The sequence below is a fragment of the Balaenoptera acutorostrata genome, chromosome 8, assembly GCF_949987535.1.
Source record: "Balaenoptera acutorostrata chromosome 8, mBalAcu1.1, whole genome shotgun sequence".
NCBI lineage: Eukaryota > Metazoa > Chordata > Mammalia > Artiodactyla > Balaenopteridae > Balaenoptera > Balaenoptera acutorostrata.
In genome coordinates, this window is record NC_080071.1 from 67,478,440 (window position 1) to 67,505,923 (window position 27,484).

At 37.2% G+C, this 27,484-nt stretch overlaps 1 protein-coding gene across 34 annotated transcripts in view; it reads left to right on the forward strand.

Moving 5' to 3' along the window:
- MAP2 (microtubule associated protein 2) overlaps nt 1-27,484 on the forward strand; it is a 279,762-nt gene that overhangs the window by 221,903 nt on the left and 30,375 nt on the right. For 10 of the 34 annotated variants that reach the window (XM_007187833.2, XM_057551246.1, XM_007187834.2 and 7 more), the window contains 7 exons: nt 4,818-4,931; nt 7,639-7,716; nt 17,547-17,792; nt 19,521-23,279; nt 23,476-23,682; nt 23,855-23,989; nt 26,873-26,934. In XM_007187833.2, the coding sequence (XP_007187895.2) occupies nt 4,818-4,931; nt 7,639-7,716; nt 17,547-17,792; nt 19,521-23,279; nt 23,476-23,682; nt 23,855-23,989; nt 26,873-26,934 (4,601 nt within the window). The remainder of the gene's footprint in view (nt 1-4,817; nt 4,932-7,638; nt 7,717-17,546; nt 17,793-19,520; nt 23,280-23,475; nt 23,683-23,854; nt 23,990-26,872; nt 26,935-27,484) is intronic. The other 24 variants (XM_028167904.2, XM_028167906.2, XM_028167905.2 and 21 more) reach the window with 18 other exon arrangements.

Here is a 27,484-nt window from a genome sequence, read left to right on the forward strand (position 1 = left end):
CACTCAGGAGATCTGCTGATTAGGCCTCCATTGTGAAAAGGCCATCCTCTTTAGGGGAAGCTACCATCTCTGCACTGATGACAGCCCTTTCTTAGAGGAAGATTTTTGAATTGACTGGACCAATTGAAACCCCCAGAGCAATCCTGTACTTATGTTTTCCTAAATACACTATGAAATTAATATTAGAAAATACTTATTTTTCTATTTTTAAAGTTTTAGCAGTATTATTTTTCCCCCAAACAGAAGATAACATGTCATGAACTTGACTCCCATACAGCCCGTTTGATTATTCTAAAGTAACATTTCTTATAATCTGTTAAATTCTTTTAAAGAAAAAAAATGATCAATTATCCCAAGAATGGGCTAAATTATTTTCTTACTAGTTTTGATTAAATACATACAAATATAAAATCAGCTTATTCAACTATGAAACTCAAACACATTTATAAATTAATGTTCTCTGAAACAACAAAACCAGTAAAATTCAAATGTCCTGCCTCTTCCCATCTAAATAAATAATATTGTTTTGCTAAGACTAAATTATCACTCACAAGATAGGTTGTACCGGCTGATACAGTGCATTTTATTTAGGTTGACATGTCTATACTGACTGGAAATAAATAATGATTCAATTTTCCCTTATCTCTGTTTAGAATATTTTGAAAGTCTGTACAGTGCCTAATGATGTCATTTGGCCTACACCTCATGTGAATGCATTCTTTATCAAGTTCACCTCTGTTCTCATTAGCCAACAACATATAAACTAATTCTCCACGGTGTCAAAATTATTCTAAATACAATCTCAAACAAAAAGACTGGAATAATGTAGTATAGCTCAGTTGTAATTTGTTCACATAAACTAGTAGATACTTATTTTTATTGGATTATTTTCCCAATTTAAACAAATTTAATTTATGTTAACTACTCTCAGATCCTGGAAAATTCTTCAGTAGGTACAGAAGAATTTGGAACCCCCATTTAAGAAGTAGTATTCTAAAATGCATCAAAAACTTAAACAAGAATACAATAAATGATATAAATTGGGGGGGTGGGTTAAGTTAGTAAATATAGTAACAAGCACAGATTATTTCTGAATTTGTGTAAGCATCATAAACAAGCCTTTCATGTTACTTTTTCATCCTTTCAAAAACTTGTGTTAAGCATCCAAAGTTCAATGAGAGAAGCTTCGAGAATTGCAGCAATGACAGAGAGAAAGTCCTTGACTTGGGAAACTTTACATAGTAGTGGAGATAAGGCTTGTGTACTGACACAATTCCATGCAAGATGTATTTACTAAATGCCATAGAGAGATACTAAATTTTCATACGTGCCAACAAGGAGATGCAGGAATGATCCAGAAGATGCATGGGTTCTATATATGTCCCATTTTCTGCAATTCTTGCTCCACCTCTCCATTATATCCAGTTTTTCATAAAACACCTGGATGCTAGAAGTGCTAAAAATCACTCTTGATTTTTAAAGGTCTGAATTGCATTGAAAATTAATATATGCAAATGACAATTTGCAAAACATAAAATAATTCTTTTTGCAATATTATTAAGCAGTATAAACAACAAAGAGGTGTCTCAAAGTGGATTTAACTTTCTGTAACCCTTTTTGCAGTGTTCTTTCCCATTGAAAATGTCGCTTTGGGAGACTAGCCTTTCAGGGATTTTTCAGAGAAACCGTCCCCAACAGCCTGGCTTCATGAAAACATGCAGCACTTCCTCCTCTTCTGCCCTCCCCACCAAATAGCGTAGCAGTTAGTATTCCTTACAGTGCTTTGATGATTGTTATTGTCATTTATTTACCTGGAACAACTATGAAAATTTCTTCTCAAACACTAAAATAGAACAAAAATTCTAATAAAATAGTACTGTCTCAGAAATAAAATATTCATCTTCTTGAGTTAAATTATCTATTACAGTATCTAACATGGTCTACAAGATATATAGGTAGATAGGTAGATGATTAGATAGATAAATAGATAATTACTCACAGATAGATAGATAGATAATTACTCAATCATGGTCAATCACTTGTTACATAGTCTCAAAATATAATCAGGAATGGTAATAGTGTACATTAGATAGATGAATAGACAAGCAGGTCTGAGAGTATGTTTCCTTGGTTCATACCTTTAAAGTTCATATATTTCCATTAGCCATTCACACGACTGCTAGAGAATTTTCTGGTTGTTTTTCCATTAGTCCTTCTGTTCTTCCATTTAAGAGAAAAAACATCATAGTAGGAAACCTGGGTTCTAGTCTGTTTGCCTCCATCAGCTGTCTGAACTTGAGCAAATCTCATCAGTATACCCAGCCTTTGTTTCCTCATCTGCAAAATGAGAGGATTTAGACAAAATCTTCTCTCAGAGCTCTTTTAGCTCTAAAATTGTGTGATGCTATGAATTAAATTGTATAGTTTAAAACATCCTTATAAGAATGAATTGTATCATTACTATTTGATATTGTAATTATTCTGTACATTTTTGCAATAGTAAAGAAAAAAGATCCTTCCTTGTTGAAACTAAATTGAGTGCAAAGTGTATTGTCTAAAAAATTGCTTTATGAAAAATACTTGGTATATAAATGTATGAAATGAATTTGCTGGAGCCTTGCTTAGAAATTAAAGCTTTTTCAGAAATAATTTTAAGTAGCCTATCCATACTTGCTCTTTGGATACTTGAAATTTAAATTAGGACTCCAGCTTCTTAAAATTATACTTCAAACATAAAAAAATATTAAATCAGGGCTCTCCTGGTGGCGCAGTGGTTAAGAATCTGCCTGCCAATGCAGGGGACACGGGTTTGTACCCTGGTCTGGGAAGATCCCACATGCTGCGGAGCAACTAAGTCCGTGTGCCACAACTACTGAGCCTGCGCTCTAGAGCCCGTGAGCTACAACTACTGAGCTCACGAGCTGCAACTGCTGAAGCCCACGCACCTAGAGCCCGTGCTCTGCAACAAGAGAAGCCACCACAATGAGAAGCCCGCACACCGCAATGAAGAGTAGCCCCTGCTCGCCGCAACTAGAGAAAGCTCATGCACAGCAACGAAGACTCAACACAGCCAAAAATAAAAATAAACAAAATAAATAATTAAAAAAAAAATTAAATCACACTTAGTTTAGTTTTAGTATTTAAGGCATTTTATAATATACTAATTACTTGAAAATTGGTATTCTAACTATGATATTTATAAGAATGTCTGATTATATGATCTAATCCTATTGTCCTCTGCTTCCTCATCTGAAAGATGGGAGTAATAATAGTAAATAATGCATTAGAATGATGAGAGCAACCACCTTAGCAAAGTGTTTGGCACGTAGTGAGCACTATAATATTTTTAAAATACTGCTTCTCCTGCTATTACTGCTACTGGCTGTAGATAAGAGTGTTTACAGCACACCCCTTAAGACTATATACATAGGGTACAGTGTCAAGTGGCTATTTAAAAAAGCAGGAAGTTAAACATATAGAGGCAAATGTATTCAATCAGGTAATCCAGCTTTTAAAATTCAGATAAATGTTGTCCAAGTGGATTGCTTACCCAAAAGCCTGCTTCTCAAGCACTATGGTCTCTGCCATCCTGGGTGGGGTGACGAAGCCTTTCTAGAGGAGGCTGTGTCTAAATGAACCAGCCAGGTAAAAACAGGCAGATCTCCCCCAACCTGCTTGTGAATGTGTAAATTCCAATCAGGAACCATAATTTCAATGAAATATTTATTCTAAAATCTTGATTAAAATTATGAGAACAAATCCCTAGCCATCCCCTTATCCAGGACAACTTGTTTCTATTAAGGCTATACGTGGGTTTATTTCCTAGTATGGTAGATGTTTTTATGTAAAGATGATGAAAAGTTAAATTCTGTAGAATTTATTTCTAATTTAGAAAATATTTTTAATCTCAAAAGGCTTCTTTCCTTTTTAGTTGATGATATATGGAACATCATTTCCTGAATTTTTTTCTGACTAGGTTATATGAAGTTAGCATTGTTAATGGTTCAGCGGATGCCATTTCAGGCCAAAAACTAGTTATCAGGCATCTCACAGACTGATCATTTTAATGATGAACCTCCCTCCCACCCTGGTTTTTTTTTAATGAAACTATTGCACTGACTAGGTTGAATATATATCATATGGCCTTAAAGATCTTTAAACCATCCACTATCTAGAAAAGTAGTAGCTCTTTAGAAAGAGACCATCTGATATATCATTTCCATGTATTTCACTTAGATTTTATCTTCCCAGATTTTTCTTAATCTCTCGTGTTCAAACTAATCCCAGATAGTGCTGTTTAATCACAAATTCACATTTTGAAGCATCTTTCAATTTTAAATCATGGTATTTCTGCAAATTAGCATAGAAGATTATTTTAATATACTTTTCTATAAAACTGTAAGAAAACTATAAAACAGTATTTTGAGTTAAATCTAAAATGAATCCTCCTCTTAGAATTTGTTTTACTAGGTATAAAATATTACATTGTTTCTGTTTGTATAAACAGTTTTTAAAATTTAAGCTGCCATACAGGTTAATTATTTTTCTTTAGCTTTGTGTTCATTTTGCTTAGCTCCCAGAATGCAACTCCTTTTACTTTCTCTCTTTCTCACTTTTTTTTTTTTTTTTTGGTTTGTGTGTGTGTGTGTGTGTGTGTGTGTATTTATCTGCAATTTAATAAATTCTGTTGTACTTCTTTGGGAGAAAGACAGTGAAAATAAAATCCTAATTGACTACATTGTTTGATTATTTTTCCTCATTGCTACCTGTTTTGGATGGCTCATCATTTTATTTTCTTTTGTTACTATTTATTACAGAGGAGGTGTCTGCAAGGATAGTTCAAGTAGTCACGGCGGAAGCTGTAGCAGTTCTGAAAGGTGAACAAGAGAAAGAAGCTCACCATAAAGATCAGCCTGCAGTTCTGCCTTTAGGTAAATGAGAAAGAGCCTCAGGTCAGGGGCGGTGTCTGCTGCACCCTGATCACAGGATCAAGTCTTCACGTTCAAAGATAGGCCATATCTCATACTTCATCCCTAACTGTGACATTCATCAAACATCTCTGTTGGGATGCACTGGGATCTATTTTCACCTTTCTCAACAGATGCATTGTGGTATTTCGGTAGTCTTTAGGACAGTCAACTTATAATTAGACTTTGCCCCTAAATTGCCCTTAATTTTCCTTTTCCAGACCACTGGAGATAGTTATTATAAAAATAATAACTAATATTATAATTATTATAACTAATAATAACTAATAATAACTAAAATAAAAGTGCATTTTGATGTCATGGCCCCTACTCATAAGGAAAATGTTCTAATGCTTTAATTAGAGATGATTTTTTCCCTTTATGAGTTTTCGTTAATTATTGTCTATACTACAGTCTCTTTTTGGTCTCCCTGAACAGGCTACACAAAACCTATAGCCAGAGATTGTTAGAATCATCAATGACATTGTATTTCATATATGGTACTGGTCTTCACTTGGTTCATTTAAGGAAAATGAGATAACATTTGCCCTCTCACTCCATCACAAGTCAAATGCCCTGCAGGGCCAAACAGGTAATATAATGGTGCTCACCAAGGAAAACACTCTCAGCCAAAGGCTCCCTGTCTTTACTCTGGATAGACAGATAGATAGATAGATAGATGCTAAATGTAGATGTATGTACATGCAGAGATGCATAAAAAAGGAAATTCTCTTACGTTCAACATATATGTTTATTTCACAGGTGCATATAACTAACCCATTGAAAGGTGTGGTTTTTAAAGCCTAAAAATAGTACATACCTATTTTTCTGTCTTTCAATCTAATGTATCCTTAATGTTTGATTTTCTGATTAGCACTCCACTGTCTATTAAAAATTAAACAATAAAAATTTCTCCTCTCCCAGAATAATAGTTAAAAATAATCTCATTACAGTCAATAAAATGTTCTTTGATTATCAAGGATTATTTTCTTCTAAAACAGAGAGGGAAAAACTTATCTAAAACATTAACCTTCTTTCTGTGGTTTACTTGTATTGTTTCAAATAAAACAAAACCCACCTTTTTAAATATTTTTTAATTTTTAATTTTTTATACAATTTAAAGGTTACTTTCCATTTACAGTTATTACAAAATATGGGCTATATTCCCCGAACTGTACAATACATCCTTGAGCCTATCTTACAACCAGTAGTTTATAGCTCCCACACCCTCACCCCTATGTTGCCCCTTCCCCCTCCTCACTGGTAACCACCAGTTTGTTCTCTGTATCTGTGAGTCGCTTCTTTTTTGTTACATTCACTAGTTTGCTATATTTTTTAGGTTCCACATGTAAGTGATATACACTACTTGTCTTTCTCTGACTTCTTTCACTTAGCATAATGCCCTCCAAGTCCACCCATGGTGCTACAAATGACAAAATGTCATTCTTTTTTAAAAGAAAAATCTCCCTTTTAAAAAAAAGATTGAGGGCTTCCCTGGTGGCGCAGTGGTTAAGAATCCACCTGCCAATGCAGGGGACACAGGTTCCAGCCCTGGTCTGGGAAGATCCCACATGCCGCGGAGCAGCTAAGCCCCTGCGCCACAACTACTGAGCCTGTGCTCTAGAGCCCATGAGGCTCAACTACTGAGCCCGCGTGCCACAACTACTAAGCCTGCGTGCCTAGAGCCCATGCTCTGCCATAAGAGAAGCCACGGCAATGAGAAGCCCGCACACCGCAACGAAGAGAAGCCCCCGCTTGCCTCAACTAGAGAAGGCCTGCGTGCAGCAATGAAGACCCAACACAGCCAAAAATAAATAAATAAAATAAATAAATTTTTTTAAAAAATTGAAACTTTAAAATATGCCTTAGAAGCCCACAGGGCTTATTTAAAATAAAATTTACCACTGGCCTTGACTGATAAATATTTCCTTTTAAAATCCCTTACCTTCATATGAGTGGTCATAAAGAAGGTAAGGGCCTTGAAGAGGAAAACTTGGAGTTAAATGTGAATGAATTCCATCTTTTAGAACCTTTCTCTCTTTGGTCCTTCTTGATGTGTAGTGCCAAGGCTAGAATATTTCTCAGCTTCCACTAGTACGTTTCTATCTAAGGTTGCCTCAAGCTGTGACAGCTTCATTTTTCTTTCCTAAGAATACATACAGAGGATGGGTTTCAACATTATCATCAGTGGACAAAATGTTGTTTAAAAAATACATCTCTTAAAATAACTGTGATTAGTTTCCAGATCAAAATGAACAATAGAGAGCTCTAACATTTTTTTAATCAGTCAAGCCAAATCCAAACTAAAATGCTTGCCTGGGTAGGTTTGAATATAGTAAATTAGGACCAGAATGAAATATTTTATTAATTGAACAAGCAGACACAAATTAATGGGATTAATGATAGAATTTTAGCAGTCATCTCTAATCCATTTTTATGGAGAGGACAGAATGATTTTTTTTTTAATATTAAATGCTCTTCTTTTTTTTAGGTTTTCAAAAATATGTGAACCAGGTAATGGGGCTAAAAATAAGTCAAACGCAGCTTGCTATTGAGTCTTTCCCTGAATTTAATAAAGAGTCCTTTTTACAGATAGTAGAACTGCCTACACATCTACTGGCGTAATAGGATTAATTGTTGTATCTCATTTTTTCGTTTGTTTGCTCTTCAGCAGCTGAAGAGACAGCTAATCTGCCTCCTTCTCCACCCCCATCACCAGCCTCAGAACAGACTGTCACAGTGGAGGAAGGTAAGGCTTGCTGGACTCTTTGAGGTTTGTCTTCTAATAAGGGTAAATAAACCTCAACCCATAAGCGCTGGACTTCTGTATGGGTTAGTATGTGACCCAGTTTGGGAGCTGTCTGTTTCAAATAGTCAAGAAGAAACAAAGACTTTAATTAAATGTATTATCATTTCTCCCTACAAAATCAAAAGTAGATGAATAGGGTAAAAGAAGAAAGGAAAAATCTGCTCGCTAAAGGAAAAGATAACTTTGTGTTTAAATTGCTAACTAGAATAACTACAGAGAACCAGTTTACTTCATGTAGAATGTTTTGACAGAGAAGATAAAATTTAATTTTATAAGTGACTGAACCAAAATACATTTATTGATGAAATCAACACATTTTTATGGAAGGGTTGGCAGAAACTGTCTCTGTTGTGCTCACTATTGTATTGCCAAGGGCTTCCCCAGGGCATGGGCTGTAGCAAACTCTCAATAAATATTAATGAATAAATGAAGAAGTCAGTGAATGAATCTGATATTGAGAGTAGTGAACTGGAAACTGAGATCATGGCTTCTTTCCTGCTGAGACCTTTTATTGTCCATGAATCTTTTAATGCATTTACTCAACATGGAATGCCATGTCAGCTTTTCAGTTCTCAGTGATGAAGCAGCCTTTGAAGAATATTCATTTAAAATCTGAGATGAAAGGCACTATTTAAAAGCAAACTATTATTGGTTCTCTGACTTAGATCAGGTAACTTTTGTCTATTGTTTGAGAGTTACAGGAGAAGGCAGAAGAAAGCTTTTAAAATATATTGAAAGCTCACTTGTTTCAATATAATTCAGTTTTTGTATACTAAAATCAGAATGTTGGTACTTCTCCATTTTATTCATTTATTTCTTCACTTATTTTTCCTTTTGTTGTCCCTTTTAGAGCTCATTTTGTTGTGCTAAAAACGGAATAATGTCACAAAAGACTCACTGTCTTTTTATAATCTGTAATTAGGTTTATTTAAAATACTCTTTGAATTCCTAAATGGAGATTATTCTAAATTACTGAACTATAAACTATCAATAAACATAATTTATTTTTGTCACAGATTTATAAACTTAAACCTTTTTTTAGCAAGGTCTTTTTTTCTTAAATTGAGGCCTCTTTTTCTAATTTTGCTGCCTGATATAATGTTAAACTAAATTAGTCTAAGGAATAAAAGAAAATTTGAGGACTATAAGCAGTGCATATAATCAGTGTCATTATAGCCACTGATTATTAGTTAACTCCCTGAAAATGTGACTTGATCTTTTAATTCATAGATTTGAAAGATCCTTCTTGGCCTTATGTTCTTCTGTTCATTCGGCACATACCTATGAAGCCCAAGGTTCCTTGCACTCTTCAAATTCTAGGTATACAGTAGTGAACAAAACAGACGTGATCCCTGCTTATAAGAAGCATGCAGTCTGGTGGAGAACAGATATCCAATAAATAAGCTTAGCACTAGGAAGGAAAAGAACAGGGAGCTTTAAGATAAAAGAGTAATCTTAGTTTATTGGATGGGAGAAGACAACTTGGGAGCTGATCTCAGAAGCCTGAGGAGGTGTTGGCCAAGCAAAGAAGGAGGAAAGGGGCATTTTGGGCAGAGGGTCCAGGATGTGCAAGGGCTCTCAGGTGGGCAAGCGAATGAAGTGCTCTAGTAACTGAAGGAGTCCCATGACTAATGCGTGAGAAAGGGTAGAGGATTGAAGGAGCTTGGGAGTAAGCAGCAGCCGACTTGGTTCAGGGACCTGGATCTTACTCTGAATGCAGTAGAAAGCCTTCCGTGACAGCTGTGCTTCCCTCAGGTCACTGAAAATGTTTCTGAACCCATACTTAAAACCTTGCAAGTGTCAGAGAATCCTCTTAGCCCAGAGAAGGGTATGATATTGACTCCAAAGTCAGCTAGAGGTCACGTAATTTATTCTTCTTACTCTTTTATGGGAGTTGGAGCTGAAAAGGCAGCAGGGTCCCCCCATCCATCTGAGATTCACCCAGTCTGTTTCTGGAGGGTGGTACAGTGGATATAATGAAACTATAAATAAAATATAGAATCACTTTCACATTTTGGTAACTTAGGTGTCACTTTCCCAAGTAACTGTTCCTTCACATTTCGGGATTGTTTTCTTCGAGCCGTTTCAGTGTATTTAGGGAAAATGTCAACTTACTTCCTACTGAAAGTAATTGGAAGATATTTTATTTTTAACATTTTTCAAACCAAACCTGTATTTTTATTGAATTATTATTTTTTCAAACGAAAGCATTAACCTATACGAAGGCCTAATGATTTGCTTTTAAAAGGATAACCATATTTTTGAGTTATATAGAAAAAAAGTATGTATTTTAAAAACTCTACCTCATTCATTTAAAAGATCAGATATTCTCACCTTAAATATATGAAAGATATGTGATCTAGGCAATCAAACTAGTCCCTCTCTTTTATTTTAAACCGCGCTTAGAGTACATATAACAACTTATTTGTTTTGTTTTATCAGAAAAAATTAGTGAAAAACCACAAGACAGGATTCAGCTTTTCAATTATTCAAACCAGTCGGTTTGTAAAGACCAAGCCAAAATTCCATTGATATACTGCTCATAGTACACTGGGTGGAAAGAAAGCACGTGGATTTTTTCATCTAGGAGATTTTTACCCTCCTGAAAACACTCTCAAAGCAACTTTAATCTAAAGGCACAGTGAATGTCACAATTCAATCCTGTTCTACAAATGTAAAAGAGTTCTTAAATTGAGTAATTCAATGATTTTGAGGATATACTTACTTTTTATTAATTATCAAACATTTTAAAAGCTGTTCTTTCCCAAAGGGGAAGCATGAAAGCTCTCACTAAAAATAATTTAAGATGTTAATTACTGTCATTTATGAATATCCATTTATTATAACTAATTTAATATTCATAATTCCCAGAATTTGTGCTTATTCTGGGGAACAAAGGGATTTTAATGAAAAAATTAAATAAGTAGCATGCTTAGAAAGGAAACCCAGGTACAGTGAACCAATACTGTACTATTTATGATATTTTCAAATTAATCTCCTTTTTCTTTTTGGCCTAACCATAATAGTTGTCATTTGGACCAAACTGTTAGAATTTGGAACCCCGTGCACGAACAGTGGAAACATCTGAAAACAGAACCAGGAATCCTTCTGCCCTCTTAGGTTTGCTCCAAATCCTAGGATGATGATTTCCTGTGTCAATGATTTGGCCACATTATAACTGCTGATCTGAAGCAGTTTCCCTCCATAACATTCTGGGGCAGCAGACACAGTGGGCCAACTGAGGAGTCCTCATCAAAAGCTTGTAGAATGGAAAGGGCTTAGCGATGGTAGGAAACAATATAAGTGGAGCCAGCTGCCCTAGGGCGTGGGGCAGAGGCTGTGATGCCACGACAGGCAAAATCACTGAGTCATTGATACCCCAAGAGACTCAGTCTCTCATAAAAGTGACTACTCATTTGTACCAAAGGGGACTGACATACCAAGACTAAATTTTGTGTGGCAAACTTTACCCAATATAAATTTTCAAATGCTTTAAAAAAAAAAAAAAGGTTTGTATGAAAGCCAATTAGGGAAAATGTATTCTTCCACTGAAACCAGGTAAACTTCATTTTTAAAGATTATCATTATGCAAAGAAATTTATGTAAAACTCCAAGGTTCATAAGGCTACCCTGTCCTTTAAAATATCACATTATTAAATGAAACAGACTATTTTGTGGCAGAAGCAGAGACTCCATAAGCAAGTGTACTTATAGTAAAAGGAGACATTCAATCCTGGCCTTAAAGAACAAAACTGTTACAAATTCATTTTTCATAAATCTCTCAAGTCTAGCTTTGATGTGTCAAATGAAAGTAAAGAGCAAAGGTACATGACAACTTGTCTGATATACTGAAGACAGAGATGCTAATGTATATGGAATTGAGCATGATACTTGGTGCTTTCTCAAATACCTTCCCATTTAATCCTCCAAGCAACCCACACAGATAATACTCACTTCCACTCTTGCCCAGGATGTCATGTCTTGTAAGTGGCTTATCCAGAATTTAAATCCAAATCTAACTCCCTACAAACACAGCCTCACTGCATCCCTAAAGTTGTGTGTTATCTAGGCTTTTACTGTGGGACAATGAAAGTGAAGTGATCTAATGAGAGTTTATTGGTTACAAGCCACTGGACTGATTTCCTTTTTATCCAAACCACTCCCATGTAAATAATTCATTCATTTATAATTATTATGTATTTATAATTCACTCATTTACAATTTATTTATTATGTGTCCCACCTCTACTTGGGTATGAACTGAGACCACCTGCCATACACACTTCTGTAGCAAATGAGGATCTCTTGTCTTCCAGCATTATCATTGGAAGCCCATGCACTGGTACACTGTCTGAACTTAGCCAGCCATGATCCTCTAAGTTTCACTTGCCTGGCCCATCTCTGGGACTTGTAATGTAGATGGACTGCAGGCTCATAGGTCCTAAACGGAGACTTGGAGTGCATACAGCTCACAGTACCCAGACGGGACTGGGCTTTGCCAGACATTCTTTTTGGCATTGCCTGGCTAAGGGCCGGACAAATACTACAGAGAAGCTACTTTTCCACTGAAGCACTTAAAGTTTTTGTTGTTTTTGTTGTTCTCTGATTAGTCAGAGTTTTCAGAATAGAAAGTACTGTTTCTTTGAAATATTATAGATCAGAAGCAAGACTCTGGGCTGTTTTCACATTTTGGCACTTGCAAAAAAGAGCAACAAGCAACAAGAAAGAGGAAGCCAAAATCTTCAAAAGGTTAAAACATCCACGGTGTATTGCCTTTAAACTATCAGCTCTCAGCTTTAAATTCTGTAGTTTTGAACTGTAGTCTGCTCTACTTCCCAGAACATGTTGAAAAGCAGAGAGGCAAATATGTCATTTTCACTAATTGATTGTCCATGCAATCTGTTGAAAGTATTAGAAGTTTTAGGAGGAACTTGTGTCCATAGGGAGTCTACAGCCTCAGGAGTCACTAGAGGAGATATGAATGGCTGGGACTTGTGACAAGCCCAGGACTCAGGATTCAGCCAGCATTGTAGGCCACATCTCAGCCAGTTGTCTGCTCAGCTGAGAAATCATGCTGAGTTGAACTAAGAATATCAAATGTAATTTTAGGTTTCTTCTATCCCATGTTATAATAAGCATCCTGGCTGAGAAAGTTCTGAGCACCCATCCAGAAACAACTTCCATGGAACAATCAGTGAATAATGTGCTCAAAAGATTAAAAGTATTCTCCTTTCAAAATGTTATTTTAGCATCCTTATGATTTCAGGTTCATTTCCAGTTGTCAGCAGTTTGCTGAAAATAAGTTATTGCCCTAAAAATACAGTGCATTTTCAAATTATTGCTGTAATTTTGTCAACTTAAATTTTGATAGAAATAAAAATTATATAGATAGTACAAATTTTGAAAATTACAAAATTTTAAAATTATTTCTCTATGTAAGTAAATAAATAGTGATTAGCAAATTTTGTAACCTGCCATGTAGGCCTGAGGTGTAGTGTCTGCACTATATCAGCAGCCAAATATTGTTCTTTGTCATCATCCTTAAGGCTCATTGAAATATGCAAGAATCCAAATGCTAAGCAAACTGATTGATCTACACTCGTGTAACTAAGGAAGTATATTTAAATAATGCAGATTTCTAAGCCAAGACACAGGAAAGGAGAGAAATGAGAGCAGTTCCTTTAGCATTTCAATGAGCAATATGCAATGAGGTGTTTGAGATATAAAAAGTCAGAAGCCAGTAGTGCAAGTGAAACTGCAAAGAATAAAATACTGATGAATCTGAAGCCAACTCAATAGAAATTCTCAGCTAATTGTAATCTCTATTAAGCTTTCAGAAGAGAAGCAGAACACAGGAAAACAACTGTATATTGCTAGGTACTTTCTAAAACTTTCTAATATTTTCACAGTCATGCAAATGAGAACCAGGGTTCAAAAAGATGCCTAGGAGTTTGCATCCAAAGAAAAAGCTGTGCCAACTGTGCTCCCCTAAGCAAGACAGGAAAGAAAGATAATGCATTGTAGATTTTTCTTAACAGGATTGAAATTAAAAATTACTTTCTGGTTGAAGTCATTAACTAAAAATTAAATCAACCAAAACGCTAACCATGTGAGCATACTAGATAATTAAGGTTGTACTTCAACAGGACTGATTTCCCCCATAATTGTGCAGGCAACATATCCTAACAGCTTTCTTCTTTTTTAACTTACAAATATATTGATAAAAGCATGAGAAAAATTTATGTACTTGAAAGAATTTCTTCTAACAAATGTATTTGTTTGAGAGTGCTTTGTTTCTATTCCAGTGTCCTGTTGTTGTTTTAACTTGTTTGAGGGGAATGTAAAGATAATTTCTATTATGCAGTGGGGGTGTCAGAGCATTTGATTCATTTAGATCAATGGCAAGATTACTGAAGGGATAGTTGAAATGCAGCGGCTACTGAAGCATGAGACTTCACTGTCTCCCATCCTCCATCAGCTTGGTCTTGCTCATTCTCCATCCTGCTCTGCTGCTTCCATGGCCCCATGTCCTCGTGCAGGTGTCTGTCTCGTCTGTCTGATCTTGTGTCTGTCTTGTCCAGTTCTCCCTGCAGTTTCTTCCTGTGTGTCTGTTTGTAGATGAAGGGGCTGAGGATCAAGTGGGTCCTCTACACAGGTTCCCCAGCCACGAACCTGCCACCAGTGGGGAGAGGCGCAGACTCGTAGCCCCCTCCATCTCGGTGTCTGTGCCTGATGATGACCCTTCCAATTCCGATGAGGAGTACTATGAGCATCCTTTGTTCAGTTCGCAGTGGAATACCTCTAGTGTGCTCCCCAGTGTCCCAGCGCAGAGTGCCGAGGCCCACTTAGACCAGGAGAAAGGTGAACCCAGCATGGTCCCCTTTTGCTCCTCCTCCCCTGCCTGCAGCTTTGACCACATACATCATACTAAGTGTGCCTTCATGTGTGGAGTGGGAGGGACAGCAGCCTGTTTTTTCCATATGAAAGTGAAGTCCCTATATAGCTCATGTCCATCCAAATGCCTCAACAATTTATGTCTAAGAAGCCTTATTTGAGACATGTGAGCACTTCCTTTTTTTTTCACGGCTTCTGAGAAGGAAGCAAAAAAAGTTCAAATAAAGTATGACTTCTTTCTGCCCCTTGCAATTAAATCAGTGGGGGAAGAATATAGTCTCTTACCCAAACCAAAGAAGATGAACTTTAATATAATTTTATCCTCTTGGATACGTAATATTACTAGGACCAGACTTAAATAGAGTTAGGCTTCTTTTTAGTGCTATGTTAATGTGATAGCTCTTTAAAAGAGAAAGGTCTGTTTAGGGTAGAATACATGTTATGGAATGAATTTATTTCTCCAAATCACTTAATCATCTACAGAAACTACAGAGGCTTCCCCAGGTGACCTAAATCTTGCTTCAAATAAGTAGAAGTGGGCTAAAATGAGGGAAATGCTCCAAAGCTTTTGTCATTCCAGTCTCATGAAGGTGGAGACCCTATGTATCGTTGGCTCTGGTGAGGATAAAATAAGTGGGCAGTGGGCTGCAATTTGTCTCATTCTAACAAGGTAGTTTTATAAGGAAAAAAAAATAGAGCTCAATTTTTTTTTTTTTTTTTTTGCTTAGGTGAAGAAGTTATTTTCAAATGAGGAAAAATAACTTGCTTAAGTGAAGAGTTTATTTTTATATGGCACAATATTTAATGTAAGGGCAGAGAGTTCCACGGCAAGAGCACCAGTGCCTCAGACACTCTGATGGAGAACTATAACCCATATTGAGTACAACTAAGTGAACTTAAAACAATTCAGAAAACTATGTGAATTTTTGAATGAAGAACAGGTGTGGAAATAAACATGATTTAGACAAAATGAGAAAATGGAAAGCTAAAAAATTACATGGATTTGGAAAACATGTAGATTAAATTGATAAGATTTCATCCAATAAGGTGCTATATTAAAGCAGCTATATTAAAAGTCTCTTAGCTTTCATCAAAATCTCTAATTCTATGGCATTATAAAAATTGCCTTAATGAGTTAGAATCGGAATGCTTAAAATGTTACTGACATAATTAAATTACAACAATGAAAGTTTCTGAGTGCTAAATGTGAGAAAATAGAAGTAGTCCTCTTTTTTTCCCCCCTCTAAGGATTTTAATATTTCTCAAAAAATTTCTTTCCTTTCCATCTGTAGTCTTTCTCACAGGTCCATTTAAACAATGTGTAATTGTTTCATAGGAATTTCGTAAGAGTCATTCATTTGCAGAAGTAGAAAACAGCTTATATATTTCCCTCTAATTTCTTTTTTTTTGTATATATAAATTTATTTATTTATTATTTTTGTCTGCATTGGGTCTCCATTGCTGCGTGTAGGCTTTTTCTTGTTGTGGCGAGCAGGGGCTACTGTTCTATGCAGTGCACGGGCTTCTCATTGTGGTGGCTTCTCTTGTTGTGAAGCACGGGCTCTAGGCATTCAGGCTTCAGTAGTTGTAGCCCACGGGCTCTAGAGAGCCCCTTGGCTTGGTAGTTGTGGCTCGCGGGTTCTAGAGAGCAGGCTCAGTAGTTGTGGCGCATGGGCTTAGTTGCTCCGCAGCATGTGGGATCTTCCCGGACCAGGGCTCGAACCCGTGTCCCCTGCATTGGCAGGCGGATTCTTAACCACTGCGCCACCAGGGAAGTCCCTCCCTCTAATTTCTTAAGCAATAAAATGGGATTTATTTTACTGACATTTGAAGTGTAAATGAGAAACAAATGAACATGATAATTCATGGTCTTCGTAAATTTGTTTTTTATGTTTTAATTGTTAACATCTTTCTCTGTGATATACATCTTTGGGGAGGATATTTTGGCAGTTTTATTGCCACTCAATTATCTTTCCTTGGTGGTTTTGCTTTGAATTGCAGAAATGATGCTTTATAATATGCACATTTTCTTTCTTCAGTGTCAAAGAGAACTATACAAGAACTATATTACTGATATTTCAATGGTTTGAACAATCTGATAACAGTCGTGTCCCAGAGGTAGACTTTTCGAAATAGTAGTGAAATTAACTCTTACCTGGACCTTGTTTTTCAAAATATTTTACTTACTTCTTGAAAATTTTTACATTCTCCAATCATATAATGCAATGAAGGTAAAATAAATTAAGTTAGGTAGTCTTTGGCCTTAAAAATACTAAATAAATTATATTTTAAAGAGTTTTGATGGATTTCGTGATAAAGCTGATAATAAGGTAGTTGGTTGGATATTATTTTGAGGCCAGGCTTTTTATTCCCAAAGATTTCTGTAGCGAAGTTTGCGTGTTTTAAATTAAGTAATCAGAAATTCGTATGTAGGGGCTTCCTGCATTGGAGAAAACAGCACATGTCTAACAAATTTAAAGGCTTGTTTCAGCACATCAATGCTTCTATCTTTTCACAACCATCTGTTATCTGGCAGTACCATCTCTTATTTCCAGCCAGCTTTCCACATTGTGTGCAACTTACTGCCATTTCCACTGAGGGTAATAGAGCAATAAAACCCTTTCAGCTCTCAAGTTTTAAAATAAAGAGCCTTTTCATGAGACTGTAAAAGGCATCATGATTTGCAGATTATGCATAATAATTTTCCAAGCAATACATAATGTCCATTGCATTAGGATATTAATTTGCTCATCCAAATGGTAAAAGAGGTTCTTGTGAGGTCAATATAATCGAGCTGAAAGTGTTCCTTGAATAATATTTCTGTTGTTTCATGTATGTTTCTGTGGTCATGATGTCAACATCTTTTTCCTCCCTAAGAAGAAGAAACGCTAGCGAGTCCAATGGCTGAGGAAGAGAAACCTGCCACTCTTCCTGGGAAAGAGTGTGAGGCTGCCAAGGCCTCAGACCAGCCCAAGGGCCTCAGTGAGGTCCAAGTGGAGCCTAGTGCGGAGGCCCAAATAGCCCCTGAAGAGAGCGCCCCAGCAGGGACCCCACAGGAGAAAAGTATAAAAGAGGTCGCGGAGGTGTCTCCAGAAGTAAAAACCCCTTCCTCTGCCGGGGAAGGTGTGTCTTTCTTAGGATTTGCATGTGTTTTGTTGCAAAAGATAGATCTCTCCAGCAGCTTACCAACCTGATGCCTTTCCAATGCTATTCCATTGCTGGGTCTTCTCATGATCCCAAAACCACTGTTTGAGACTTAATAAGCAGAGAGTGTGGCTTGTGCAGGTGCTGTGTGGCAGCTTGATTTTCCACTGCTGCAGCTGATTCCTGGTTTTACTTTGCCATGATACAATACGCTTTGCAGCCAGGCTGATGACACTGTGTGAGCTTTTTCCCGCTCCCCGCCCCCCTTCATCTCAAATGTTTGCCAGTCACATTGCTAATACATGTATATTTTTATTTTTACTTTGGGGGACAGCAATTCATGTGCTTTTCTTTCAAACTGTAGAGATGGATTTTGGCACATACAGGCTTAAACGGTAGAATCGTTTTTGTTTGCAACCGCAGTGTGCTATATTTTTTTACGCTTCAGTGAATACTGGTTTGGTTTCCTTAAAAGCGCCTGCTGATGCTTCTCATATCATTTCCTTTCCATGGCAGCCAACCCCTTTGATAATCACCATATCTCTTGAGTTTTCATTCATCTAACCTTTATTAGAAAGTTCGTAAAGTATTTCTTTTCTATTGTGACAACAAGACACACAAGTATATAAGGTAATAATGATCCTTACACTTGCTCTTCAGGACATGACTGAGTTTTATTTTCCAGATAATTACATTTAGCCCTACTGACCACAGTGAAATAACTTTGACCTTAAAATACAATTGAGACTCTGAAGCCTTTTGGATTGGTGAACAAGTAAAAATTAAAAAGAGTCATTTAATCTCTGTGAAGCATCTATAAAGCCAATACTGGTCAGTGCTTCACCAGTTGGTCACATTCCAGGGAATGAGGTCATGACCAAGGAGAGAAAGAATTTTAATAGTTGACTCTTTAAAAGTTTGTTAGTCACATGACTTCCCAGTATTATCAGTATAATTCAGATTTTCTTACATCTACCATACAGAGTAAGTAATGATTAGGACTTAAGAATTTTGATATGTGGTAGAAATTGACTTGTCAATATTTAGGTCATATCATATAAAGTCAGTAGTAATCATTTATTTGTATTACCGAAATTTAATCTCAGATGACTTCTAAAAATTTATTCTAGTAACCTTTCAGTGCCCCCAAAATTGATCCTAGAACTTGTCAATCCAGTTAACTGAATTTATTTAACACATATAACTATAACTTAATTGGCCTTCTGCCCATGGCCTGCCAATTCACTTACAAATTAGAAAACAAAAGAAAAAGGTCAGTAGAAATCAATTCTTTTCCATATTTAGATTACTATATAGATTCTTTTGTACCTTAATGTTAGTTACTTATTCAATATTCTTTAATTTGTAATTTTATCTGTAGAAGGCGCATGAAATTTTTTTTCTGCTACAGTACATATCACATACTGTTTAGAGAGACCAAACAAAGGAAAAAAGAGTATTCAAAATATACTCTTTTTACAATTTCTGTACACATTAATTCACAATGGGAGTTCATTTTAGCAATCGTACAAATATATCTCAGTCCTGACATTTTCATATTGGTTTTTAAATGAGTAGCATGCTTGCATGTTTCATAGTTTTTCTTTATACCCTACCATTCATTTGCCATTTCAAAATATAATTTTAAGCTTACTGCCTGAAAGCACTTGCCTATTATTTGTTTAAAAATCAACCCAATTACTTCAGGTTTGCTTACAGCCTCGAAGATGGAGTTTCATGATCAACAGGAATTGACTCCCTCTCCAGCCGAGCCATTAGACAAGAAGGAAAAGGAGTCAGAGAAAGAAAGTAAGCCTGGTGAAGACCTTCAACATGCTGCCTTAGTTTCTCAGCCTGAGACAACTAAAACTTCCCCTGATAAAAAGGACATGCAAGACACAGAAGAAGAAAAAGTACCTCCCACTCTGTTTGGGCATACTCTGGGTGCCAGCCTAGAAGACACAAAACAGAAGACAGAACCGAGCCTAGTGGTACCTGATATTGGCCTTCCCGCAGAGCCCTCAGCTGCAAAAGAGCAAAAGGACTGGTTCATCCAAATGCCAATGGAAGCAAAAAAGGATGAGTGGGGTTTAGTTGCTCCAGTATCTCCTGGCCCCCTAACACCCATGAAGGAAAAAGACGTACTTGAGGACATCCCAAAATGGGAAGGGAAACAATTTGATTCTCCCATGCCAAGTCCCTTTCAGGGTGGAAGCTTCACTCTTCCTTTAGATGTCACAAAGAATGACATTGTTGCAGCAACATCACCCTTTGCCCCTGCCCTATTACAGCCAGATGACAAAAAATCTTTGGAAGAAACTGGTAGCCCAGCGACTGCCAAAGATAGTTCTAAAGTTGAAGAGCCCCATAAGGATCAACCTGACAAAATGGCAGAAGCACCAGTCTCAGAGGCAGTTACATCACCCAAAGATGCTCACATTTCAATTGTGGAAGATTATGGTCTGGAGCAAGGTTTAGAAGAAGAGAAAGGGGCCATAAAGCAAGAGAGTGTGCAGATAAAAGAGGCTCCCACCTTCAGTGAACAGGAATCTGTGCTTACTGAAAAGGAACCTCACCTAAAGCTTGAAGAACAAACAACCATTTCTGGCGAAGAAGCTGTGTCAAAAGAGAGCGAAGCCCCAAAATTGACAGATGAAGAAACAGGTGTAATTCAGCCCTCCACAGAGCACACTTACTCCAAAGAAGAACCAAAAGGCCAGGAGCTTCCCACAGATATATTAAAACAGGACTCATTCCCTGTAAGTTTGGAGCAAGCAGTTACTGATTCAGCCGTGACCTCTAAGACACCAGAAAAAGTCATGACTGAACCAGCTGCACTAAGTGAAAAGAGTGCCACCCAGGAGCTTTTTGAAGAAAAAGTTACTGACAAAGATAATAAGGTTGAAGGAGTTGGAGCTGTCACGTCAGCTGAGCTTGACATGCCATTTTATGAAGATAAGTCAGGAATGTCCAAGTACTTTGAAACATCTGCCTTGAAAGAAGAAGTGACAAAAAGTATCCAGCCAGGCAGTGATTACTATGAACTGAGTGACACAAGAGAAAGTGCCCAAGAGTCTTTTGATACCATATCTTCCATGTATAAAAACGGCGACAAGGCACTTCCGGCAGAGAAAGACTCCCAGCCCAGTGCTCCAGCACAAGAAGCAGGGTATAGCACTCTCACACAGAGTTATCCGTCTGACTTACCTGAAGAGCCCAGCTCTCCTCAAGAAAGAATGTTCACTATTGATCCAAAAGTGTATGGGGAGAAAAGGGATCTCCACAGTAAGAATAAGGATGACTTGACACTAAGCAGGAGTTTAGGACTTGGTGGTAGGTCTGCAATAGAGCAAAGAAGCATGTCAATCAATTTGCCCATGTCTTGCCTGGATTCCATAGCCCTTGGATTTAACTTTGGTCGGGGGCATGATCTTTCTCCCCTTGCTTCTGATATTCTAACCAACACTAGTGGAAGTATGGACGAAGGAGATGATTACCTTCCAGCCACAACACCTGCAGCGGACAAAGCCCCTTGCTTCCCAACAGAAAGCAAAGAAGAAAAAGAACAGATAAAGGGGGAAAAAGCTACTGGAGAGGAAAACACCCAAGTCGAGACATCGTGTGAATCACCTTTCCTAGCCAAAGATTATTACAAAAATGGTACTGTCATGGCACCTGACCTGCCTGAGATGCTAGACCTGGCAGACACAAGGTCCAGATTAGCTTCCGTGAGTGCAGATGCTGAGGTTGCCAGGAGAAAATCAGTCCCATCAGAGACTGTGGTGGAGGAGAGTAGTACTGGCTTCCCCCCTGTCACTGATGAAAACCACGTCATCGTTAAAACTGACAGTCAGCTCGAAGACCTGGGCTACTGTGTGTTCAATAAATACACAGTCCCACTCCCATCACCTGTTCAAGACAGTGAGAATTTATCTGGGGAGAGTGGTTCCTTTTATGAAGGCACTGATGATAAAGCACGAAGAGATTTGGTCACGGATCTTTCACTGATTGAAGTCAAACTGGCAGCTGCTGGAAGAGTCAAAGATGAACTCAGTGCTGAGAAAGAAGCATCCCCGCCTATCTCTGGTGACAAATCAGGACTGAGTAGGGAGTTTGATCAGGAGAAGAAAGCAAATGATAAGCTGGATACTTTACTAGAAAAAAGTGAAGAACATGCCGATTCAAAAGAACATGCCAAGGAAACAGAAGAGGCTGGTGATAAAGTTGAAACTTTTGGATTAGGAGTAACCCATGAGCAAGCTTCAGCCAAAGAACTGACAGTCTCAAAAGATGCATCACCTCTCATGGCTGAGAAAGCAGAGAAAGGTCTTAGTTCCGTGCCAGAGGTAGCTGAAGTAGAACCATCCCAAAAAGCTGAACCAGAACTGGATTTTGCCGCAAAGAAAGCTGACCAGGGTCAGATAGATGTTAAAATCAGTGACTTTGGACAGATGGCCTCAGGGCTACACATAGATGCTGGAAAGGCAACAGAGCTTAAACTCAAGGCTACCCAAGACCTCACCCCCTCATCCACAGCACCTCAGGAGGCAGATGCATTTATAGGTGTTGAGTCTGGCCACGTGAAAGAAGGCACAAAAGTTAGTGAAACAGAAGTCAAGGAGAAGGTGGCCAAGCCTGACCTGGTGCACCAGGAGGCTGTAGACAAAGAGGAGTCCTATGAGTCCAGCGGTGAGCATGAAAGCCTCACCATGGAGTCCTTGAAAGCTGATGAGGGCAAGAAGGAAATTTCCCCAGAATCTTCTCTAATTCAAGACGAGATTGCCATCAAATTGTCTGTGGAAATACCCTGTGCACCTGCTGTTTCAGAGGCTGATTTAGCCGCAGATGAGAGAGCTGACGTCCAGATGGAATTTATTCAGCTGCCAAAAGAAGAAAATAAGGAGACCCCAGATATATCTATCACGCCCTCTGATGTTACAGAACCATTGCCTGAAGCCACTGGAGCTGAACCAGCAGAGGCTGAGAATGAGGAAGAAGAGATAGAAGCCCGGGGAGAATATGATAAACTGCTCTTCCGCTCAGACACCCTTCAGATTACTGACCTGGGTGTCCCAGGTGTCAGGGAGGAATTTGTGGAGACCTGCCCTGGTGAACACAAGGGAGTGATTGAGTCCGTTGTAACCATCGAGGACGATTTCATCACTGTCGTGCAAACCACAACTGATGAAGGGGAGTCGGGTTCCCACAGTGTGCGCTTTGCAGCCTTAGAGCAGCCTGAGGTAGAAAGGAGACCATCCCCCCGTGCTGAAGAAGAGCTTGAAGTAGAAGAGGCAGCTGAAGCCCAGGCTGAACCCAAGGATGGCTCCCCAGAAGCTCCGGCTTCCCCTGAGCGAGAAGAGGTTGGACTCTCAGAATATAAGACAGAAACCTATGACGATTACAAAGACGAGACCACCATTGATGACTCCATCATGGATGCTGACAGCCTCTGGGTGGACACTCAAGGTGTGCATTATTTTTTTAAATTTTCTACTCCCAAATAAAATCCAGTAACCTAGTGGAATTTTTTTTTTCATTTTAAATATTTTAAAGTGACCCTTTATCTCTTGATTTTGCATTTTTTTAAATAGATGAAGGATTTTGTACATTTGTTACTAATGTTTTCGTTGTTGTTGTTGTCATGGTTTGCTTTGATCCGCAGATGATGATAGGAGCATCATGACAGAACAGTTAGAAACTATTCCTAAAGAGGAGAAAGCTGAAAAGGAAGCTCGGAGACCATCTCTTGAGAAACATAGAAAAGAAAAGCCTTTTAAAACCGGGAGAGGCAGAATTTCCACTCCTGAAAGAAAAATAGCTAAAAAGGAACCTAGCACAGTCTCCAGAGATGAAGTGAGAAGGAAAAAAGGTTCATTTAACAATCACTTCTTTAAAAATGTTTTTGAAGTAATTCATTATTACTCTTTTGTAGAAGAAACTGCCTAACCGTGGTAACTAATTATTGATGAAATTTCATTCGGTTTTGCTCCAAGTGTTTATTTTTTCCTGATGGTATGCTTTTTGTGTTTTCTTATTCATAGCAGTTTATAAGAAGGCTGAACTTGCTAAAAAAACAGAAGTTCAGGCCCACTCTCCCTCCAGGAAATTCATTTTAAAACCTGCTATCAAATATACTAGACCAACTCATCTCTCCTGTGTTAAGCGGAAAACGACAGGTGACTGTTCAATTCTGCAATGTGGCTGGCAAACATAGACATGTATTTTTTTTTATGTCATTACCGTAGCAGCTTCGTTTTGTTTTTCTTCCAAGAATCTCAGCAGTCATGAACAATTTCGCTATTAAGTGTCTTGTATCATTATTCTTTTTTTTTTTTTCCCTCCCTGCAGAAGAGGTCATGACCATCTGTTTCTTTGTCATGCTCAGACTTAACAGTGATTGTATCTTGGCATTGTGCTCTAGTGTCACGTTCTGGGGATTCCTATTTTCATTCTGTGTGTTTGGTTAGACGATGGCGATGAATATAACCGTGGTATGCATTCTCATTATTTTGCTTTTTTATCTCCCTCATGCTTAAAAACCCATGTGTATTTGTCCTATTTTCTATATTGTTATTGCCAAATCTGTTACTGATGTTGATGAATTTACTGAGAACCACCAAGAATGCATAGTGATTTTGAGATGGAAAATGAAAAGCAAATCTGGGGTAAAATTGTGGTTGAAAAATTACTTTGCTTTTGGATGAAAGAAAAAAAAGGAAAAGGAAATTGTCTGGTAATCCCATCAGATTTTATTTTTCATATCCAAAATTAGCCAGGCTTTCTGATGATACTACATCTCTTAGCTGACATTTTGTCCTTGGGATTTTCTTAAATGTGTTGGATCCAAACTGCTAAATTCCCCTACATAATGTAGCATTCAAAAATTTAATAAATTTAAAATTTAATAAACCCCTTCCCTCCCAATATCTTAGGATTTAGGTTTATTTCTATTTTCCTACCTTCTTATTGTTCTGTCTTCTTCAGATATACTTGTTTTTTACTGTTTAAAAAAGTAGTAGAATGAAGGAGTGAAACATGTTACAAATCATCATAAAAGACCATACATAATATCTATAATGTAAACTCTATTCCTAAATTTCAGTGCAAAGTATTTATTTTAAATGTATAATTATATTAGGATACTCTTCATTTAGAATATATTTTATTTTAGCATTGATTAAATGGCACAATTGCAGTCTACAAAAGAAGGCATCAGCGTTCTTAAGTCAGAAAGGAGTATTTCCCAATCCATTATACATTAGAAGTGCCTTTATATGAATCTTTGGACGGCTTTAAAGGGTTAGGAACAGCATTAACCCTTGTAAGAAAAAAATCAAGGTTGATGGTTTCATGATAGCCACTAAAAATTTCAAGTATTTTTAATTTGTGTTCTTCATATAGGAAATATCTCATGAGCATCCTTCAAGAACTAGTATGTAAGGCAGGATTTGAAAGTAGAAGACATAATTATACACACACCTTGATGATGAAAGTTTAGAATGAGGGGTTCCTCTAAGTTAAGAGTTAGGAATTAACATGACATCTCTAAATCTTATAGTGCATCTTACTTAGTACATTTTCATTAAACTTGGAATTTTTCTTCTAGTTAGAAAAATGCTTGCACAGGCAGAGTCTCTTGGTTGGGGCATAAAAGTCCTATATGCCACCTAAAAAGATGAAAAATATATTAGGATTGTACAGTTTCAGAGGAAATGTCAAATGGTTTGGTGAAGTACCTGCATGTCAGTAGTATTCAATATGCCACACTGAGAATAACTTGCCTTTTTATTTCATTCATTAAAGGAAATTTAAGATCTTTGGACTAATTAGGATCTTCCTTTTTTATTCAAGTATTAAGATACTCCAACAGAAAGCATATACCAAACATGAGTTTCATTGACTTAAAGCAAAGTATATATGTCGCAGAAAAATGAGCTCTATTGTAGAAATAGTAAAGAGGCATAATTTGCACTGCTTCTTTTAAAAAAAAAATTAGTTTCAGAGTCTGCGAATAATCTTACTAGCCAGTCCTAAATAGCATAGAACATATTGTAGACCATTACTATTTTTGTGTTAGAACTGCACATGGCATAAGAAACCTTTTTGAAATTCATTTGGAGCGCTTATAAGGATAAGTATTTTTTTTCCAGAGGATTTCTCTCTTGGAAAGAAAATTAAGGTGGAAGTAAACACACAAGTTTATGCCTTTTATTTTCTTAGCCCAATTGTTAAATAGGGACAGTTTCCCCAAACACAAAGGGTTGTGTTCAATCATGAAAGCTATTTAAGTCAAGTCAGGTAAGTCATCAGCAGAAATTATGCTAGAGATGATGGAGTTTAAAATTGAAACCAGAAGTATAAAACAGCAGCAAGAGAAACAACAGTAACAGATGTGGTAATAATTTCATACAGGAAGTGCATGTGTAGAACATGGTCTATTTTACTGAACTTAAAATTCCTCTCATGTTTTCTCTTCTTGACAAGCCATTTTTCTTCCCTTCCCTTCTCATGTGGTCCGTTTCACGTCAAACAAGTGTGTCATTCATATTGTGAAATGAAGGGGTGCAGCGGGAAAGGGGTTGGCAGACCATGACAGTTTAAAATATAAAAATGCAGAAATATCTGTAGATATGACAGTGGCTATATAAAGAAGGTTTGGGAATCTCCGTGAATATTCTTATGTGGTGCCCACCCTAGAAACCAATCACTCCCCTTTTCCTTAAATTCTGCAGCATTCGGATTACTGTCCTATGATTTCCATTCTGAAGGATCAATAGTAATTTAAGGGTACATTGGTAACAGAAGATTACTTGGTGTGCTTACCTGTGCTTTGGTAAACACTGGGTTATAGTAATTAGCACACTCTATAGGGGAAGCCACAGGCTATAATGTTCTTCTTATTCGGGTTTCTTCAGTTACTGAATTTGAGTCTCAATATAAACAAAATTCGCTTTGCATTAGTCTGTTGCCACAACTGAATATCCAGAAGGCATTCAAAATGCATTTACGTGGTCTTTAGCCACTAAGTGTGGGGTTGTTTTTGTCTCCTCTTTCAACAGCAGCAGGTGCTGAATCAGCTCAGGCTCCCAGTGTATTTAAACAGGCAAAGGACAAAGTGTCTGTGAGTAAAAATAACTTTTTCCTTGTTCTTCATTCAACATTCCCTTTGGTATTAGTGGCAATGTTTTAATAATTTTAGATAAAATTTAGACTTTAGATGTTTGCTCTTTTAAAACGTTTTAGATCATTCACTCACCCAGATTGATTCTCGATGGCATTCAAGCATGTCCGAATGTCTTCTGGAATGTGATGGGAGCTGGTGAGGGCAGAGCTGGGATTTAGGCTGCCTCTTTGTTAGTAAGACAAAAACATGTGAAACACCATAATGATCTGGCAAAAGCGGGGGAGCCCAATTTATTTACTTTTCATAGAATCAAGATAGACCATTATAATCAACACTAAACTGTATTTTACAACACATTTTCATTGTTGTTTTACAAAATCAGAATATGAGAAAATTAATGTAGATGAGAAAAATCAGTAAAAACGTATTATCTCCTTATCTAAAGATAACTGCAGTTACCATTTTGACATAAAATCTTAATTTTTTTTACACATTTATAGGTTTAATAACAAAGATGGAAACACCACATATCGGTTTTTTAATTAAA